The 21,660-nt window shown below is 35.2% G+C and overlaps 1 protein-coding gene across 8 annotated transcripts in view; it reads right to left on the minus strand.

Moving 5' to 3' along the window:
• The window catches only part of NCOA1 (nuclear receptor coactivator 1), a 259,770-nt gene that overhangs the window by 32,096 nt on the left and 206,014 nt on the right, over window positions 1–21,660 (minus strand). For all 8 annotated transcript variants that reach the window (XM_057497397.1, XM_036881618.2, XM_036881617.2 and 5 more), the window contains 6 exons: window positions 20,312–20,459; window positions 17,679–18,999; window positions 14,753–14,933; window positions 5,025–5,142; window positions 1,400–1,568; window positions 47–361 (listed from right to left, as the gene is read on the minus strand). In XM_057497397.1, coding sequence (XP_057353380.1) covers window positions 47–361; window positions 1,400–1,568; window positions 5,025–5,142; window positions 14,753–14,933; window positions 17,679–18,999; window positions 20,312–20,459 — 2,252 coding nt within the window. The remainder of the gene's footprint in view (window positions 1–46; window positions 362–1,399; window positions 1,569–5,024; window positions 5,143–14,752; window positions 14,934–17,678; window positions 19,000–20,311; window positions 20,460–21,660) is intronic.

The raw sequence follows: 21,660 nt of genomic DNA on the forward strand, positions 1-21,660 counted from the left end.
ATCACATGACTTTAAAAAGCTCACCTGCTTAAACAAGAGTACTCACCTGCTGTTGTCCTTGTAAGCGCTGTTGGAGTTGAAGTCGAAGTTGATTGGGTGCAGCTGGAGGTCTGTTCAGAGTTTGCCTGGGCTGCATGCCCATGCCAGGTGAAAAAGCACCTCGGGGAGGTGTTACTTGAACAGGCATAGACCCCAATGAAGGTTTTTGTCTGACCATGCCTTGGAAAGGGCTAGAGAGATTGGCAGTAGGCGAAGGAGAAGAATAAGGCTGGGAATAAAGGTTAGGTCTTTCTTCCATCATCAAAGGTGGTGTTGCTTGCTGTGGTGGAAATCTCTCCGATAATACATCTAATCCACCTCCCTGGTGGGAAATAAGGCAAGACATTTTATACATGCCTACAGATAAATTTCTGCTAATAAATGACATGCTTCTCCATATAATTTTGGATGTGGGAGCATGTTATCACTAGAAAGTTTCATCATAATACATTCAGGCTGAATTTATGAAGCCCTTCATAAGTTTACTACTTAAAGGAATCACTTATGGAAGGTACTTTTAAAATGGAGTAACAGATTAACTGAGATGTTTAAAATCTCAGTGGAGATGAAAACATGGTTAAAATAAAATCAATAAAATGAAGCTAAAGGTTTGAAAAGAACCTCATCACAAAGCCTAAGAATCAACAAACTTGATATTTAATAGATTACTTTGAGAAGTAGATTCTTAAAGGAGGAACAAATTAGACATTTTTCTATATAGAATTCATGCTTTTCATCTTACTTGAAAAAAAATGCAGAGCTGACCTACTAACAAGATGCCATAGAGTTATGGCTTTCAAATCTTTTGACTATTACTTATCATAAGAAATGTAATTTAAATTGTGATCTGTTGTACGTTTGTATGTATCTGAGACTTTCATGAAACCTAATCTCCCCTTTATAGGCTATGCATTCTGATACTTTGTATTCTGTACTATTCAACTCCATTTAGAAAATGTTGGCTATGATACACTAAACTGACGTTTTAACCCCATAGTCTGAAAAATACTAACCTGGAAGTTGGAATGTCATGAAATATAGACTAGAGTCTATCATGAATGAAGGATAAATTAAGTCCTAAAATAAGAAGTGGTGATCTGAATCTGGATTATATTCTAGAGGAGCCTCCTATGACTCTGTTCCACAGTGAAAGGCTAATATTTTCTAATTCTAATTATTCTGATATTTTTTTGTTTAAAAAGCCTATTATTAAACTATTATATATTTTTGTAACTTTCACAAGGGTAAATTATAAGACAGCTAAAACACAGTGAGAACAATACTGAAATACCTTGCTTAAATATTCTTTTCTAGCTTCTCAGGGCTGTGTCACTTAAATAATGCCAACTTTAATAAATACCTGAACAAGTTTGTCAATTCCAAGAGCTCTGTCTAGTTCAGCTAGCTCAGTTTCATCTTTGCCACTGAGGAAGGATACGAGTTGTTCAAGAAGAGCCTTCTCATCATTTCTTCCCTCTACTGTTGTTGGTGGACAGAGAAGCTCATCTAATTGCGAACTAATACACTGGCTGCAGAATCAAAAGATAAGAAATTAAAATGATACAGCAAATCAGCATTCAATCTTTTTTTTAAAAATTTTTTATTAAGGTATGATTGTTATACACTTATGAAGGTTTCACATGAAAAAACAATGTGGTTACTACATTTACCCATATTATCAAGTCCCCACCCATACCCCATTGCAGTCACTGTTCATCAGTGTAGTAAGATGCCACAGATTCACTATGTGCCTTCTCTGTGCTACACTGTTTTCCCCGTGACCCCCACACCATGTGTACTAAACATAATATCCCTCTATCCCCATCTCCCTCCCTCCCGACCCACCCTCCCACACCCCTCCCCTTTGGTAACCACTAGTTCATTCTTGGAGTCTGTGAGTCTGCTGCCATTTTGTTCCTTCAGTTTTGCTTCATTGTTATACTCCACAAATGAGGGAAATTATTTGACATTTGTCTTTCTCCGCCTGACTTATTTCACTGAGCATAATGTCCTCCAGCTCCATCCACGTTGTTGCAAATGGTAGGATTTGTTTCTTTCTTATGGCTGAATAGTATTCCATTGTGTATATGTACCACCTCTTCTTTATCCATTCATCTACAGATGGACACTTAGGTTGCTTCCATATCTTGGCTATTGTAAAAAGTGCTGCAATAAACATAGGAGTGCATATGTCTTTTTGAATCTGAGAAGTTGTATTCTTTGAGTATATTCCAAGGAGTGGGATTCCAGGCTCAAATGGTATGTCTATTTTTAGTTTTTTGAGGAAACTCCATATTGCTTTCCACAATGGTTGAACTAGTTTACATTCCCACCTGCAGTGTAGGAGGGTTCCCCTTTCTCTGCATCCTTGCCAACATTTGTTGTTCTTAGTCTTTTCAATGCTGGCCATCCTAACTGGTGTGAGGTGATATCTCATTGTGGTTTTAATTTGCATTTCCCTGATGATTAGTGATGTGGAGCATCTTTTCATGTGTTTGTTGGCCATATGAATTTCTTCTTTGGAGAACTGTCTCTTCATATCCTCTGCCCATTTGTTAATCAGGATATTTTCTTTTTGGGTGTTGAGGTGTGTAAGTTCTTTATATATTTTGGATGTTAACCCCTTGTTGGATATGTCATTTACAAATATATTCTCCCATACTGTAGGATGCCTTTTTGTTTTGTTGATGATGTCCTTTGCCGTACAAAACCTTTTTAGTTTGATGTAGTCCTATGAGTTCATTTTTGCTTTTTTTCCCCCTTGCCCGGGGTGATGGGTTCAGGAAGAAGTTGCTCTTGCTTATATTCAGGAGATGTTTGCCTATGTTGTCTTCTAAGAGTTTTATGGTTTCATGACTTACATTCAAGTCTTTAATGCATTTTGAGTTTACTTTTGTGTATGGGGTTAAACAATAATCCAGTTTCATTCTCTTGCATGTAGCTGTCCAGTTTTGCCAACACCAGCTGTTGAAGAGGCTGTCATTTCCCCATTGTATGTCCATGGCTCCTTTATCATATATTAACTGACCATATATGGTTGGGTTTATATCAGGGCTCTCTATTCTGTTTCATTGGTCTATGGGTCTGTTCTTCTGCCAGTACCAAATTGTCTTGATTACTGTGGCTTTGTAGTAGAGCTTGAAGTTGGGGAGCGTAATTCCCCCTGCTTTATTCTTCCTTCTCAGGATTGCTTTGGCTATTCGAGGTCTTTTGTGGTTCCATATGAATTTTAGGATGATTTTCTCTAGTTCATTGAAGAATGCTGTTGGTATTCTGATAGAAATTGCATTCAGCATTCAATCTTAAAATGCAAATGCACACCCACATGTGTGTAAATCTAGTTCTAGGAAATTCTGTTGAGAAGATTTTTCAACCAATTCTTATGCAATGAAATGTTTTATACTTAATGTGCGGAAACTTATGTATATTCAATATGTAGCTTGAATATATTTTCCATTATTTTGTCAGTAACTTAACTTTGTTTCCACATTCTTCATTGTAGCTTAGTTAGAAATAGCCTTAAAAATTAACCAAACCTAGAGGCTATTATGCTCAGTGAAATAAGCCAGGCGGAGAAAGATAAGTATCAAATGATTTCACTCATGTGTGGAGTATAAGAACAATGCAAAAACTGAAGAACAAAACATCAGCAGACTCACAGAACCCAAGAATGGACTAACAGTTACCAAAGGGAAAGGGACTGGGGAGGATGGGTGGGATAAGGGGAAAAAAAAGGAAAAATAAAAAAAAGGGATTATTAGCAGACATAACATGTGGGGGGGCACAGGGAGGGTTGTACAACACAGAGAAGACAAGTAGTGATTCTATAGCATCTTACTACGCTGATGGACAGTGACTGTAGTGGGGTATGTGGGGGGGACTTGGTGATGGGGGGAGTCAAGTAAACACAATGTTCCTCATGTAATTGTAGATTAATGATACCAAAAAAAAAAAAATTAAAAACACTTCAGAAAAAAGAAAATATATACTTCAAGTAAAATTCAGTAATAAAAAAAGGTATGGAGTTAAAAAAAAATCAACAAAACCTAATTAATAAAGGGAAACGACTTTTTAACAAAAGTAAAAAAAAATTAATTTATTCTACTTATTCTATGGATACCTTTAATTACCATTAATTCACCCATAATAAAAATTGTACACATTATATTACTTAACTTTCAAAGATGATCAAATTGTATTGGTAACATGACATAATTACCATTTACAAAAGCAATCCAACCAGAAAATTGAAATATGCTCAGTGTTAAGCAATAAATTGTTGATCACATGTAGAAAATATATAGTCTAATCCAAACTGACACCAAATGATGCATGTAACTTAGAAATATATAGAAAAGTGTACTAATATTAATACTAATTATGTAATTGTAAGGATTCGTCTTTGGGGAAGGTGAATGGCAATACGGTTCATAGTTAAGGCTCTAAACCACATTCGGTGCTGTCTAGTCATCCTTTGGTTGCTGTGTACTCTGTTTTGGAATGGAGCTACCTATACTGATTTAAGAAATTAAATTCTAACCCAGATCGAAAAATGAGTAAATGCAGAAAGTACCTTCCTCTCTTATACCTTCTTACTCCACACAAAGAGAAAAGCTGGACAAAATAAATATACAACTAAAATCTCAAAAGCTTATATAATAATTGTACTGAGCCCAATCCATCCCCAGTTCCCAGAAATTTTATGGTAATTAATCAAAGCAAAGTAACACATGAAAAACAAAACAACAGCTGCATACTATGTCAATCTATTGGTAATTATAATATACACAAGCCTTGCAGTCATGCAGTAAGTAAATCTGTTTAGCCTGGTATCCTCCACCATTCCTTTTTTTCCCCACTAAATATTCACTTCTATTAATATCTCACAAAATACCAATGTGGGCTGGAATCCAGTTGGGAAAAATAGTTCTTTGTTATAGAAGTTGGTATCTGATACTTTGTAAAATACAAAATGTATTACTCACTCTTCTGGTTTATTCTGATTTACAGCTGTCACTGTATTATTTGACCACGGAATTTGATCGCCTGTTCCTGGCTGTCCAAACTGGTTATCAATTGCTTCCAATTCCAGCTCAGGTAATCCTGTTTGAAGAAGAAAAGGTTAGAACTCAGTGTCGCAATGGAAGATAAAATGACAATATTTTTCATAAGTAATATATCATATAGGAGAGTGAGATTTCCTCTATAAAATTTAACCTCAATGATGCAAAGGTTACTTATTCAGAAACTTAAAACTATTTAAAATGTGGCCATGTAATAACAAGTGAGAAAGAAAAAGTCTCTGGATCAAAGAACACCTAATGTCAAAAAGTTTCCATGTAAGTTGATGAATCACTCAGGACTGTTGGAAATTATTCATTTTAAAGATAATTATAATTTTGGTTAATTGCTTTTTCAGTCTATAGATCATACAGAATATGCTCTAAGTAAGGACAGTGCTATTATCATGAAATAAGAGCTACAAGCAAAAGATCAAGTATGTTCTATAAAAGGCAGGAACTGAAACTAATGGGCATAGAGGGTCATTTAGTAAATAGACAAAGCTCTACAGTTGTTAACTGAGAATTCAGCCATATAGTAGCAATATAATAATTGATGCTTGTAATGATGACAAATGAAAAAACAGGTTGAATTATGTTCTAAAATGGAAGTAGTATATGCATTTTAGAAAATTTCTGTGTGGTAATTTCTTTTGAAGGCTTGATTATTTCTGTACTGTTTATACTAGGAAAATACTGTAAGTCACATAAATTCCAGAAATTTCAGGGCTGATTAATAAATTATGGTGTTGACAGTTACACCATGCTGTTAAGTGAAAAAGAAAAAAAAAGCATAAACCAAGACATTATATTCAGGATGATTCCATTTTTATAAACTATTTCATATATATTAATAGAAAAAATTCTGGAGGGCTACGTATTTTTTGGTAGATTTTAGGTTGTGAGAGTTAGGATTACTTTTATTTTCTTTTAAGGTTTTTAATGGCTTTTTGTAATTTCTAAAATGAACATATATTAATTAATCACTGTTATGGGCTGAACTGTATTCCCTTAAAATTCGTATGTTGCAGCCCTAACCCCCAGAACCTCAGAATGTGACTGCCTTCTGAGATAAGGCCTTTGTAAAAGTGATTAAGTTAAAATAGGGTCATTAGGGTGGGCTCTAATTCAATATGATTGGTATTCTCATAAAAAGGAGAGATTAGGACATAGATAACACAGACAGAGGGAAACCATGAGAATATAGAAAGGTGATATCCATCTGTAAGCTCCTGAGAAAAGCCTCAGAAGAAACCAAACCTGGCAATCCCTTCCTTGGACTCTAGCCTCCAAAACAGTGAGAAAATAAATTTGTTATTTAAGCCACCCTACTGTGGCATTTTGTTATGGCAGCCCTAGCAAACTAACAAAATCAACAAAATAAAACAAAACAAAAACAAAAAACTAACATGCCTTGGAGTTTTAAGAGAAAACAGAATTAGGTAGAACTCCTCTTTCTAATGAATACAGAATAAGTAGAATTAAGGCTGCCCCCCAAAATGTACTTAATGCTAGATACACATCATTATTCACTACACAAAACATATTAGGCTCACTTTTATGTGAACTCTACTTAATATTTAGTATGAGTGAAATATAGGAATCCAAATAAACACATTAACTTCTAAGTGCAAGTAACTACAGCTTTCAATTACAATTGTCTTTTCTATCATGACAAGTAACAGAGAAATCAAATTCTGTAGGATGCTGAAAAGTGAAGCAAACAAAACCCACCAAACAAGAATAAATGGTGATGGGAAAGTAATCACTTAATTCCTATCATTATTAAATTAGGAAGTTGGTCAAAGATTACTTAAAGCTGTCCCATTGTCTGCTCCATATATTAATTCCTCAATCCTACTCCATTTCAAAATCTAACCTAGACAAACTTAATCATATTTAGAGTCAAAATTAACATGGCTGTCTACCATCAATACTGAGCATTAAAAGATAGTTTATCTGACTCAATAACAGGACACAACATCTCATTTTACTAGTCTTAAATGGGGAAAAGGTTAATAAGTTGGATAAAATACTTTCAAAATAAAATAAGATTCATGTGCTAAGCTTGGTGACTAGGAAAAAAGAACCAAACAAATCAAACTTTGACTCACAAGTTTTGTTTGCAGAGGCTGTATGTGTAAAAGAAATTTTTATTGTAAAAATCACTACAATCTCATAGAACTTCCTTTAGAAACCTTTAGAAACTGTCTTCTATGAAAAATTTGAGGATTTGCTGGAATATTTTAAGAAATACATAAGTTATCTCTTTTGTTCAGGGACTAAACCTATTATTTTTGATGATGTTTATGTCCCTGTCACATGTGAGTACTAGGTATATATGACACAAGACAGGCACATTAATTTGTAAAGGGAAGCATCAATGTGTCTTCTAGTATCTGTGTTTGAGAAGAGCAACTGAAGTGGGGGTAGAAAACAGTTCTTTAGGATCCTTGATGGAGCTATTGTTTTTTTATCATCTTTGCAAAGGGCTTAACATGTTTTCTCCATTATAATCTGGTTAAAAGAAACCTTATATCCCCACTAGCCATACCAATCCTAGACAAAAAATGTATAATATTACAAAATTTCAGAATTTCTTCACAGTAAAGTAGAAAGCATTCTCTAACCATGAGTGGCTTTTGCACATTCTATTCCTCTAACAGCTGACTTATTATCTAGTGATTCTGATGTTTAGTTAATTTTCTTCAGCTGTTGGTAAAGAGGTTTTTGGTTTAGGTTTAGTTTTGTGTTACATTTGGCTGTCACTATGCACAGCAGTCACAAGTGTTTGATTTTTCTAAATATGATGCAAAGGACTAATGTACAAAAAAAACTCCTATAAATCACTAAGATTAAAACCAAAAACTCAATATAGATGAATGGTCAGAGAATATGAACAGGTCACATAAAATCTGTTTTTGAAAAATGATTGACTTAATTCACAATAAAAGAAATACATATCAAAACTACAGTGAGATACTTAAAAAAATAAAACCATCAGAGTGGCAAAGATGAGAAAGATTATAATTCAATGTAGTGGAAAGGTTGTGTAGAAAGAGGAACATTATCAACTCAAGTGTAAACTGGCATAATATCAAAGAAAGGCCATTTGGCAAAATCTATCTACACTTTGACCCAGCAACTCTATTCAGAACTTACATTTCAGATATACACTCAAATGTGGTAAATTATCTCTATGTAAGATTATTCATTACAGTTTTGTATAGCAAAAGATGCCTACCAATTGGCATAACACACTAAAGGTAACCTGAAAAACAGGGAAATATAAGTGGATTTTTAAAGTACTGAAAATGTTTTATATGAAACTTAATTTTAGAGTTCTACAATATTTTAAATGTACTAAAATATGATTTAAAAAATAACTATCTCAGAATGTGTATGTTCATAGAACATAAAAACAACTGCCTCAGGAGGTTATTCACTTACTCCAATGATGATGTCAATGTTCAAATATTTTTGGAATTCTTCTAGAACTGTCTTAACCGGTATAAGAGCCCTTTAATAAAATACATCTTATAGTTACACCTAAATGTTTCTTATTTTTAAAAACAGTATTTTTTTGGATTAACAATTGTGACTCCAAATAACTTCAGAAAATATCCAAAGTCAAATCCACCCTCAGAGGATAGGGATTTGAAGATAGTCAAAGGGACACAGGAGTGGTTTTGAAGGTGCAAAGAAGCACTTGTATATATATGTTTTGATCAAAAATACCCTCTGAAGCTGTTTCCTGATGTACTCTTGTAATACATTTTAAATAAAATTATTTAAATCAGTTGGTCACACTGCACAGGTGTGTGTGTGCACATAAACAGCATATTTTGAAACCAGGCAGACTGAGATTCAAATCCTGGTTCTGCATATACTAACAGGATAACTTTGGGCAAGTTTTTGTCTTTTTGTTGTTGTTGATGTTCATTCTGGACCTAAGTTTTCTCATATGTTAATAGGCCTGAGGAAATCTTCTGGTTCACTGTGGCAGATTTAGTGCCTATTTTTTATTCTCCCTCCAAAATTATCACTGAAATAACATAAGAAATAAAGAAGGAAAAATAAATCTGCAACTGAAGGACAGGGAAAAGAAGTTCATGGCAGCTGATTAGAACAATGAAGGATAAAACAGATGGAAACAAACCGATGGTGAAACTTCAACTAAACTAAAAAATTTACAACAGGACAAAGAGAAAGTTTTCCAAAAAGTAGAGTTTTCCCAGAAGAACACCAGAACAACTCTAAGCTCAGTGGTCATTCAAGCAGATAAAGGAACAGGCCATGGGTGATTGCTGGGATAATTAAAGGACAACTGAACAGCTGCTACCAGGTGCTCTGAGTGCAGCTGAATCTGGCGTCTGTGCATAGGATTAAAGTGGTAAGTACATGACTCAAAGTGGGAGTTCTGTCCAGGGAACTCCCACAGCGGGTGCTCGGGCTGCTATGAGGGATTTCCCATCACCAACCCCCATTCCCTCACAACAATGGAGAAAATGGAGAATAATCAGAACCTGCATTCACTGCGAGAGTAAAGGGGCTTCCCACTTTAGCTAAAGAAACAATCTAGCTACTACAATTTTTTCATTCTAGGTCTTTTTCTATATATGAACAGAGAGCCCAAATTCACCAAACATTCAAGAAAAGTCAAAAACAGGAAAGAGAGAGAGAAAATTTAACGAAGAAACTTTGAAGAAAAAAAGACTATTACAGAAAATGGATGAGTCCTAAAGAAGGTATAATAAATTTATCATCACAGATTAAAAAGTCTATCATACACATGAACATAAACATCTATGAAAAAGAAAAATAATTTCTAGAAATTAAATGCATGATAGCTACAATGAAAAGAACTCAATATAGACTAAAGAACAGAATGGATATAGTTGAAGATTCTTGCAATGTGGAAAATTTAGCACGAGATTCTCTCAGAATATAGTACAAAAGGGCAAGGGAAAGAAAAATGTGAGAGAAAAGGTAAATGCCACGGCAGACAGACCCAGAACTTCTAAATGGTGTATCTCAGATGGTGAAGTATGACGGCAATTAAACTGCCCTTTGAGAGACGTTGGTACTTGACACAGTACACCTTAAGACTGAAGACTAAAGTAAGGGAAGATGCTTCACTTTCCTGGGTGGGCACAAGGTTCAGATGTGGAATCAACTACTCAGCAATGGACTCTGGTTCTAGTAAAAGCTGGTTGGACAGCAGAGAGACTAGAGGGGGCAGAGAATTAGAGGCTGTTTTTCTCTTTCCTTTATATGCTACCTTATTTTTGTTCCCATCTTTTCTTTTTCCTTCTCTGACCCTTTATTCTGTTTTCCTTTCTCCTGCCCAATTTGTTTCCTTTAGAAAATCTTTTTTTCTTTCTTGTCTGTACTGAAACATCATAGACAGGCTGTCTGCATTTGACATCCTCCCCCCACTTACCTCTGTATCTTCCCCTCTATGCTTTTGGCCTTTGCCAAGACTACAGCACAAGTTTTAACAGCTTCTGGCTTACCTACATACTTTTATATATGGAGCTGTATTCAGGAGAGGAAATCTCAAGAAAGAACAAAAGAGCTATTTGTCTCAAGACAGACTATGAAGGAAAAACATTACACTTTCACAGACTTGTAGAGCCAGAAGACCCTTTTTGTTTTTATTAACTTTACTTTTTTATCAAATTAACAAATACTTAAAATTTTAAGTCAGAACCAAAAGGTCCATTATGGATAAAAGCAGTTTCCTGCTTCAACCTTTCTGATCCTTCCATTACTCCCCTTTCAACCAAGGCAACCACTGTCAACTTGTGGAGTGTTTTCTTTGTCATTTGCTTACTTATTTCTAATACGCATATACTGCCACTCCTTGATACCTCAGTTTTAGATTATTGACTTCCCATCATGACAGGTGAGGCCCTAATTCTCCCACACCTACTTCTTTTACTACCGCCTGTGTTCCCAGTTCTCTAACAGAGATCACAGTGTTTTTATAAAATAAAAAGTTAATATTTAGATTCTTATTACTATGCAAATATTACTCACTGCTCAGCCATATCATGTACTGTGTTCACACCTCCTTTCTTGTATCATGCTCTTTTTTCTGGAGTTAATAATTGTCTTATTTTTTTCATTTGCTTATTTTTCTAGGGTTATTTTTCAGTGCTTGAGCATTGTTGACATAAGCCTATCAGTAATATTTTCTATAATGCAGAGATCAATTTCAGTTCTCCCCTGGAGACCTCCTCTCCAGAGGACTCAGGGACCCTGACACAAAATGCACTGGTTGTTCCCTACTCTTCTTGACCAGCTATCATTTCTGGATTTCCTTTCAGATCCTGTCTCCCTTGGGCTTTGTATCTTTCTTTTTGGTTTTCTCCCTATTTGCTGAAGTACATCCTTGAAGACCTTCACTAGAAAAGGTAAATATACCGTGCAAATACTTCAGCCCTCTTATATCTGAAAATGTCTTTATTCTATTCTCATAACTACTGGAAATTTGGATATTTAATTATAGGTTAGAAATCATTCTAACCTCAGATATTTCTAAGGTAAATTTTAGTGATGTATAATATATATTCAATAATATGCACCCATTTTAATGAACAGTTTAATGAATTTTGCAAAGGTATACACCTATAACCTTCCCCCTCAATCAAGAAGATAGAATATTTCTATCATCTCTAAAAGTTCCCTCAAACTCTTTGGCTGTCAATCTTCCCTACCTCATCCCACCACTGGCAACCAATGACCTAGACTTTTTTCACTCAGCATGTTTTTGAGAATAATTCGTGACATGTGCCAGTAGTTCCTTACTTTTCATTGCTGAGAAGTATTTCATGTTGTAAGCATACCATTTCTTTGGTGATGGACATTTGAATTATTTCCAGTTTGGGGCTATCATGAATAAAACTGTATGCACATTTGTGGTCTTTTAATGGGCACATACTTTAATTTCTCTTCATTAAATACTTAAGAGTTGGACTGCTGGCTCACATGGTAAATGTGCGTTTAACTTTACAAGAAACTGCTGAACAATTTTCCAAATCTGTTTTACCATCTTACATTCCCATCAGCAATGCAAAAGTTCAAGTTGCTATACATCTTTGCCATCATTTGTTATTGCCAGTTTTTAAAATTTGTGCTATTTCAATGGATGTGTAGTAATATTGCATTATAGTTTTAATTTGCATTTCCTTGATGATTAAAGATATTGACCATCTTTCCATGAACTTATTGGCTACTTTCATATCTTCTTCTACGAAGTGTCTTTTAAATACCTTTGACCATTTTTCTAGATTGGGCTGTTTCCCCTATCACTAACATCTTGCATTAGTGTGGTACATTTGTTAGAAATGATGAGCTAATAATGGTATGTTTTCATTAATGAAAGCCCACAGTTTACAGTAGTGCTCACTCTTTGCATTGTACATTCTATGTGTTTTGACAAATGCATAACATGCATCCAACATTACAGTATCATATAGATCTCCACCACTGATCTTCTCATTGTCTTCATAGTTTTGCCTTTTTCAGAATGCCACAAAGTTGTAATCTTAAAGAATATAATCTTTTCAGATTGGGTTTTTTCAATCATGCAATGCGCATTTATGGTTTCTCCACGTGTTTGTGGCTTGACAGATTCCAAGTTTTAGCAGTTATGATTCACTGTATCCATTTCACACCTTCTCTCTGAGAGCTTTTAGAATACTTGTCTCTAATGTTCCAGAATTATATGACAATAAACTTTGGTGGTCTTGTGTGTGTGTGTGTGTGTGTGTGTGTGTGTGTGTGTGTGTGTGTGTGTGTGTGTGCTGGGTACTTGTTGAACCATTTCAATCTGGAGAATTATGTCCTTCACCTCTAGAAAATTGTTATGTATTATCTTCCAATTTTGTTTCCCTCCTCATTGTCTGTTTCTGGAATTCTTATCAATCATTATTGGTCCTCCTAGGTTGAGCTTAACTTTTTCTTCCCAATTTTCTATTTGTCCTTGTTTTTTTGTTCTTTCTGAGAGCTTTTCTTAGCTTTATCTTCTAATATTTCTCTTGAGATTTTTAAATTTTAGATATCTAATCTCCCAAAGTTCTTTCCTGTTCTTTGTCTTTTCCTTTTCTTCCCATATTAATCATGGATAGAATATCTTTTAAAATTTTTTATGTTTTTTTTTTAGTTCATGCCCTCATTGTATATAGTTCCATTGCATACTCTTTTACTTTTGCCCTCTTGCAGACTGCCCAAAGTCTGATGATCATTGGCTGTGTCTATTCACGGATTGGGAGGGCTGAGTGTGAGGTTCTATCTTCTGGCAGCCTTCATTGTTGGAGGATTAGATGGCAGGACGACCTTTGCACTTCAGGGACTTCCCCTTACATACCCAAACCCAGACACCTTCTTTCTGGCCATTTAGCATCCCTGGAGATAACTCCTCCAGGTTCCCACATTGGATCAGGATCAAACCAATCAATACACAGACTTTCATTTTATTGCCTTTCACCTTAAATACTGTTTACTCAACTCTGTCTGATGTCCCACTGTGTGAAGCTTCTCAGTTTCAATTAGAAGAGATTTTCAAAGACAGTTCATCTAATTCTTATTTTGCAATAAAATAATTGCAAAGAATAAACAGAATAAGGCTTAGAAAACTCACTTACTTGAGGTAACACTGTTAATAAATGGAGAATGTGAGACTTTAACCTGCTCCCATGTAGTTTTCTGATCAGCTGAAAAACTGCTTCCAAAAATGTCAGAGATGACTCAAGAATTTTTTTTCCAGCTACCTGGAATCTTAGTAAACTTTCAGGAATTGTGTCATGGCAGCTAAAAGCTGCAATAAGACTGAAATAAATGAGTCCCACAAAAATGGACAGGACTTAGATGAGGATCCTAGCCAAATTTTCAAAGTGAGCTGGTTAGTTTCCTCTAGCTTCAAGGTTAATTATCACCATTGTATTTTTCAACTTCAACATTTGTTGGGTGAAAAAAATTTGATAGCCCTATCTTCATGAATTTGAAATAATATACCATCAACATGTCTCATAATTAGGAGAATGCTAACCTGGGCTAGAGCAGGGGTGGCCTATTTCACCTCCTAAATATGGAAAATTCATTCTGTGGGGTAATGTGTATTATTTGAGAGAAGTAATTCCATAATCAAGGAAGTTTGGTAAATGCTGGGTTAATTAAATCTAAACTGGTTTCTTTAACACAGAACTTCTTAAAACCTTTAATATGCACCGTGGGACTTTAATAAGAGAATGGTGTATGTGCCAAGTAGCATTTACCCAGTGTATTTTAGCACAGAATCCTTTTTTTCCAATTTATAGGACTAGTGTTCAAAGAAGACACTTTGCAAAACATAATCTGACCCAATATTATATTTCTGAAAGTCCTGCTATAGAATGTTTTGCATAAGAACACAAAATTGCTCTCCTTAACATTACTTACAAAAAGGTAGACACAATACTATAATTTAAAATACACATGATGTTGTGAAGTTCACATGTCTAAAAGTAACTGCCTATTATTTATAGTGGCATTAATGAAAAGATATTCACTCTCAATAAACAGAAGGTCTGTGCAATGATGGTGGGAAACAAAGCACTAGGACACATTATCATCTAACATTTAAAATGAAATTTTCTCCCAACACATACTATTCAGCCTGGGAGTAGGTCTGGCAGTGGTGGACTGAAGTGAAGCTGGCAGGATCTCCGATTTGATGGTTACATTGGTAACCGTGCCATCCATCCTCTCTGTCTCACGTAAGCCTGGCAACTGCGCTGCCTTCTCCAGCGTGGGTAGTAACTGATCAAACTGGTCAAGGTCAGCTGTAAACTAAGAACAGGAACCAAAGTTAGAGGAAATATATTCTACACTTTCACCTGAAACAATGTAGAAAAAATGTTGTTCCTTTAAACTCTATGAATTAAATGTGACTATGAGAAAACGAAGAAGAAATAAGATTGGGGTTCATGGAAAAAAATTCGGATGCTTATGATATAAACATACTGCAGAATATAATATATACATACTATTTACCTACTCTATCTCGTTATAAAATTTATGCATTGGAAAAAGACTGGACTAGAAAGAATTGTCAAGGGTATTATGTTATGATGATAGGATAATGGTTGATTTTTTTCTTTTTTTCAAAATTTTGTAAAATGTCTTACTTTATGATGGAATGAAAAATATGTTTATATTGATGTAACTTTTAAAAAATAATTTTAGAAAGTTTAGGAAACTTTTAAAAATAGTGTATCAGGTTCAAAGATCCCAGAAAGGTCACTTCCCACTTAAGGATTTTAACAGAAGAAGAAACATACCTTCTAGGATAGATAGGGAATTCCTACATCTGTCTGAGATTACACACTGCAGAATACTGGCTTTTAATTCACAGTATTATTCTAATCTGATTACTTTGAGATAATTCATCAACATAAAATGTCTACCTTTTTGGGTATCATTATTTAATTCAAATAAATTTTATGTTTCTAGACTGTATTAATAGAATTTTATATATATATGTATTTTTTGAACATCTGGTTTCTTGCTTAACATTACATTTCTGAAGTTCAGACATCTTGTTCCATGTAGCAGTAGTTCATTTGCTTTCATTGCTGAATACTATCCCATTGTATGAATATACTACAATATATTTATCCATTCTACTGTTATTGGTTTGGGGGTGTTTCTGGTTTTGGGTTAATACAAATAAAGCTACTATGAATATTTTTGAACTTGTCTTTTGTTATACATGTGCAAAAAGTAACCATTAGAGGAAAAAATGGACAAACTGTACTATGTTAAAATGAAGAACTTCACTTTGTCAAGAAGTGCTATTAGGGGAAAGAAAAGGCAAGGCACAAGGTATCTGCAAATATATAACCCATAAAGGGCTCATCCAAAATAAGTACAGTACTCAAACAGGTCAATGAGAAAAAAGACAACATACTGGGAAAATAGCAAGACAGTTGAATAGGCAATTCACAAAAGAAGATATTCAAATGACGAAGAAACATTTACCAGGGAAATGCAAATTAAAACTATGAGATACCACTAGATGGACTCCAGAATAGCTACAATTTAAAAGGTGGACAATATCAAGCATTACTAGCAAGGACATAGAACAACTAGAAAGAATTCACACATACTAGGAAAAAAGATGAACATACACACATCTTAGGATCCTGCAATTCCACTCTCAGGTAACAGCTCAGCAGAAATGCATGTACATGTGCACCAAAACAGATGTACCAGGACTGCACACAAAGGCATTATTTCATAAAGCTATTACCTTTGAAGTTAATTTTAAAGAGTGAGAGCTTTAATGCAGTTATGATTTAAAGTTGTTTTTCCAGCTTAAAAACACATTATTAGGTTAGGTAGCTGTACCAAGGAACATGAGAGACAGCCTTATCTTCAAATAGAAATAACCAAAATAGTGTTATTCCAAATAGTAAATAGAGATAATACATTACGAGAGTGGAGAAGAAGGAAATCTCTAACTAGGGGTACTGGGGAAGTCTTTACAGTGATGATGTCTGCATTGGTTTGTGAAGAATGAGTAGAAATTCGGCAGACATAGGAAGGAGAGCAAGGCAGAAGAGACATGGCTTATCCCAGGAATGGCAAGGGCTCCCATGTGCCTAGAGTGCAGTATGCCTAAGGGAAGAGAAAGATTTCTGTGAGCTGAGCGCAGAAAATAAAGCTGATTCAAGAAACTGAAGGATCCCGCATACTAAGTGGGATCTTGTTTCACAATGGAGAGTCTTATTTATAAACTGCTTTGGAAATAAATTTTCAGCTATTTCATGGGTATCCATATTCTAAGTAATCTGTAAGCTCCTAGAAGGGAGGAAGCAATTTTCTGTTTTTCTTAAATTCCTTCAGAGTCCACAGCAATTATTCAATAAATGAAGCTGCCTGTTAATTTTCACCTCATCCTCACACCAGCCTAATGGACAGAGGTTCCTAATCCATAACAATTTATGCAAAGGTCTATATATATTTACTTCTGTTTCAGGGTTATGTTATATATCCAGAATACTCAAGAGTCCCTATTCTGATGGGGATTGAAGGTGGTTAGAATCAGATGGGAAAGTAAACAGCTTTAAGAAAATGTTCCAAAGGAAACTGAATAGCAAAGCAAGCCAGACTGGGCAGCCTCGCCCACATCCTCACATTTCCCTCTCCTTTCATTTGCATCCCTGGGGAGCTTCTTTAAAATGCAGATTTCTGGGTTCTAGTCTGAGAGTTAGATTCGAAAGTGGGGCTGGGAAGAGGGCAGGAAAGGCATTTTTAAAAATCTCTGAAGTTGTGAACTCTAATTTTATAGAAAGAAAATATTATCTACCTTCTTAGAATGCTGCATTAATATTGTAGCCCTCCAAAGTTTCACAGAGAACTTCTGAGGCAATCCTGTGATTTTTCAACCATTGATACTAACCTTTTACTATTTGCCCAATGGATAGGACAAAACATAGCCTGAATCCAAATCTGATCTATGGTTGAAGTAAAACAAACAAATAGGAAAAAATAAGTAGGAAAGTTCATTCTATGAAACAAGGAATTACCTACCTGGCTCTGGGACTCCAGTTTAATTTCTTCAGGAGCAGGTTTGGTCATTGGGGTTGGGTTTGTGTTACAAGGATCCATCTGTTCTTTCTTTTCCACTTTCACCTTTACATCATCCAGGCTCAGGTTTGGAGTTGATCTTAAATCTTTCTCATCTTTATCTAAAAGGTAGCGTAGGAGCTGATGGTCTTTTGATTCTTTCTTCTTTGAAGCATCCAGTTCTAGTTTCATACTGGAGTTCCCTTGTACCTGTCCAGTCACTGACACAGAAGCAGGTGCACTGTCCTTTTTATCAGGCTCAACAGACAAAGTGGTGATATCCGAGGGGCTACCCTCCTGTAAGAGCCGGTGTAAAATTTTGTGCCGCTCTGTCAGTGAACTATGAGAGGAGGGGCAAGAACCACTTGAAGAGTTAGCAGAGGCCGAGCTGGAAGTGCCTGTGCAAGACAGCACCTCCTTGCAACTTGTGTCTATATCAGCATGCCGTAACTGCTGCTCTGCAGTTGTTGTCAAAAGCTGCACTAGCTTGTGACTGGTTTGGGAGTATTTATTGTCTCCATCTGAGAGTCTGTCATTGGTATGTAGAAGCCCAGAATCCAGGGGTTTAGCATCACCAGAGCTGTTGTCAGACTGAATCATTTCATTTAAAATGGATGCAATCTCTTTGTTATCTTTGGATTCAGCTTTTGCTGGTTGTATATTTAATCTGCTAGGTGAGTCCTGTGAGCTCATCTGCCTGAGGACTGGAGAACTGGCAGAGAAGCCAACAGAGTTACTGGGTCCTTCATTCATACTCTGTAAAGATGTCACCGGGATGTTTGAGTAAGATCGGTTACTGTTATTACAGGCAGTATTTGTCATGCCAGCGGGAGAGCTTAACGTTGCAATATTAGGAGGAAACGAACTGTTCGGCATCCTGGGCCTTGTTGCCAATCCAGAGCTAACTTGTCTCCTTGGAGACATGAATTGTGCAAGCGATATTCCTGTACCTTCCATAGGGGAATTATTGAGGTTTAAAGAGGGATTAGTGCTCTGGGAACTGGCCTGTCCCTGGTTTAAGGCAACACTGGCTACAATCTGATTTCCAGGTGAGCATCCAAAACTCCCTTGGCTGTTGTTAGAATTACTGTGACTGTTGCTATGCAGGTCTGAGCTCTGTTGGCGATTTACTCTGGTAGATACCATGTTGTTGTTGGATGGTGGCAATGTGGATGAACGGGCCACACCATGAGCTGGAGAGATATTAGGATTGACGGAGGGGTTTACTCGGGGGATTGACATTCCAGAATTGGTGTCATCTTGAGGAGAAAGACCACTGTGTTCCCTAGGGGGAAAAAGACATTATTATTCAAACATCTTCATAGGTTTCCCTTAAATATTTTTTATGACGCATATTATAAAACAAAACCATTAACTTCAGTAACATTGTAAGCTATCAAGTAAAGAGCTTCTGTATCACTTTAAATTATGGAAAAACAGTGGACTATCAGTATTACTGTGAAAGGTTAGCACCACTTAATAGGCAATAGTGCTTATGATTCTGTAAATTTAATAATGCTTTCAGTTACATGGGAAAGAACTCTTTCTAGGGCTTGGAAAAAATAAATATATATACTTTCAAACTTTTCAAAATTTAATACGAGTAATGAAAATTACAATAATACTTTTGGTTGAAAGAGAAACTTCCCACACCTCTGTTTTCAAAGTATTTATTCATGACTCCCTTGTTACAGTTTTTAAGTATTTCAACTCCAAAGAGGAAGACTGGGTAAGAAAAATACTGTGTCACTAATGTAAAAATTAAAAAGGGTGATATGCAGACATAGCAGATGTTCTGAAAGAGAAATCACAATATGATAAAAAGAACTGTGCTAATTCCACTCAGAAGCATAAATTAAACTAAATTAGAAAAAAACAGAATACTGAATTCAGATTTTCATCAAGTTCTTTACTCAAATCCATAATTATGATAACAGATGTGTGACTGGTATTACCATGTTCCAATAAGCAAATATATCAGATGAGGAAAAAGATGAAGTGAGGGAAAATGTCTTTGTTTTTGTTTAATGCTAAGTTTTAAATAGTTGTAAGTGTAGAGTTTTGAATAATTCATAGGATGTAAGAATGGTTCCATGAATTTACCATACATCCCAGTGTAAAACATATTTAGAGATGAGAACAAATCAGAGGCAGTGACATTCAAAATCTCAAGCTGATAGCTTAATGACTGGTGGTTCCAGAGGCTGTCAACTTGAACTCAGGGGCCATCAAGTTTGCCCTAATGAAAATAAAGCACTTTAAAAAATAAAATAACAATATTAACAAATTACAAAATCTCTTATAAGGCTGTAAGTTCATATATGTAAAGTTGGAAATTTTCAGCCACCTTTTTAATATTTACCCCTGAAACATATTTTCAGCCTCACCTTTCCTGTCTTCCTTTTTAAACAGAAAAGCTATTAGGTGACAAAACTATAAAACCCAGTATGGATATACTGATTATATATTCATCACACTAGTTTAATGTCTACTTTAGAATTTGTTTTCTAGTCATCAAGAGCATAGAAAATTTTTCTGTAGGAAGAGATACATGAACTGACTTATTTCATACAAAGCTCTCCAAATAGGCAGTATACCTGTCGATGATATGAATCCCCATGATGAAAGGCTGCATGTCGGGACCCTGCGGGCAGCACAGCTTACACTTGGTGTGGGCGCTAAGCATTGTCCCATCATTCAACATGAACCTGTAAGATGGGCTGGAGGCAGTGCCACGAGTCATCACTGTTTCAAACAAAAGAGACACCTAGTTAAAATTCTGACACTTGCACTCTGAGCAAAGGAGAGTTACCAAACCTTATTTCTACCTAGACCCTCTCAATCGCTGCCTGCTGAAGCTCAAAATAAGGGATAGTTTAGACAAAGCAGATACCTGAGGGGGGGAAATGATTTCAGTTGAAATATATATACCACCTGATGATGAGTTTTAATTTAGTCCTGCTTGAATGAGTGCCTCCTCACATGAGTTATGAAGAAACCCAAACCAGGAAAATAAATGAACCCTAATCTTGCCCTATAATGGGACAGCTCTTCAAATTTATTAAGTGTCCATTAAAATATCTGGAGATAAACTTTTCCCCTCTCACTTTCGGCATTTTCTCTAACCAGGCATTTTTTTCTTTTGCTGGCTGATTTTTTAAAAACAGCTTTATTGAGATATAATTCACATATCATAAAACTCACCCTCTAAGTTTTGATTAGTTTGCAGAGTTCATTAACTAAAATTCAAATTTAATTTTTCACTCAGGAATGTGAATCACTAAGTCCTTTTTGACAAATTATTATATTTATATATAATTATTATTTTTGATGGTTGATTATAATTTAGTAATATAAGGAACTAATATAAGGAACAAAAACTAGGTTAAGACAGTAAATCACTATATGAACAACATGATTTACTCTTGGCTTAAAGCTTTATTTACAGCAGACAAAATTCTAACCATACTGGTAAGTATTCATTAAATATGTAAAGGCTATACCAGACTACTAAGTAAGAAACTGTCACTGATGTTTTAGTAATACAAGAGAATTCCATTTTAAGAAAGATTTTTTTTAAGAAAAATTTAATAGAGTAGTTATACCAAGGTTAAAAATCAAATCCACTGAAATATAAGATTTACTACCACAAATGAGTATTACAATTAAGCCTTAATAAATGTTACTCTATTTTCCAAAGACATTTTTGTAAGGCCTTCAATTTCATTGTAAAGACTTGTTAAAAAGAGCAATAGTTTTTGAAGCTATGTATTACTTTAAGTAAAGATACACTGTATTCTATTGTCTTGGGCATACTGTATAAACTGAAGAGGGCACAGTCTACTGTAAATCTATACCATACATAAATCTGCCTAAGTACAAAAACTAGGATGTAAATTTAATTGAAAGGATTAAGACTTATGTCCAACCAACTGCATTCCTGACC

The sequence above is a fragment of the Manis pentadactyla genome, chromosome 2 (assembly GCF_030020395.1).
Source record: "Manis pentadactyla isolate mManPen7 chromosome 2, mManPen7.hap1, whole genome shotgun sequence".
Lineage (NCBI taxonomy): Eukaryota > Metazoa > Chordata > Mammalia > Pholidota > Manidae > Manis > Manis pentadactyla.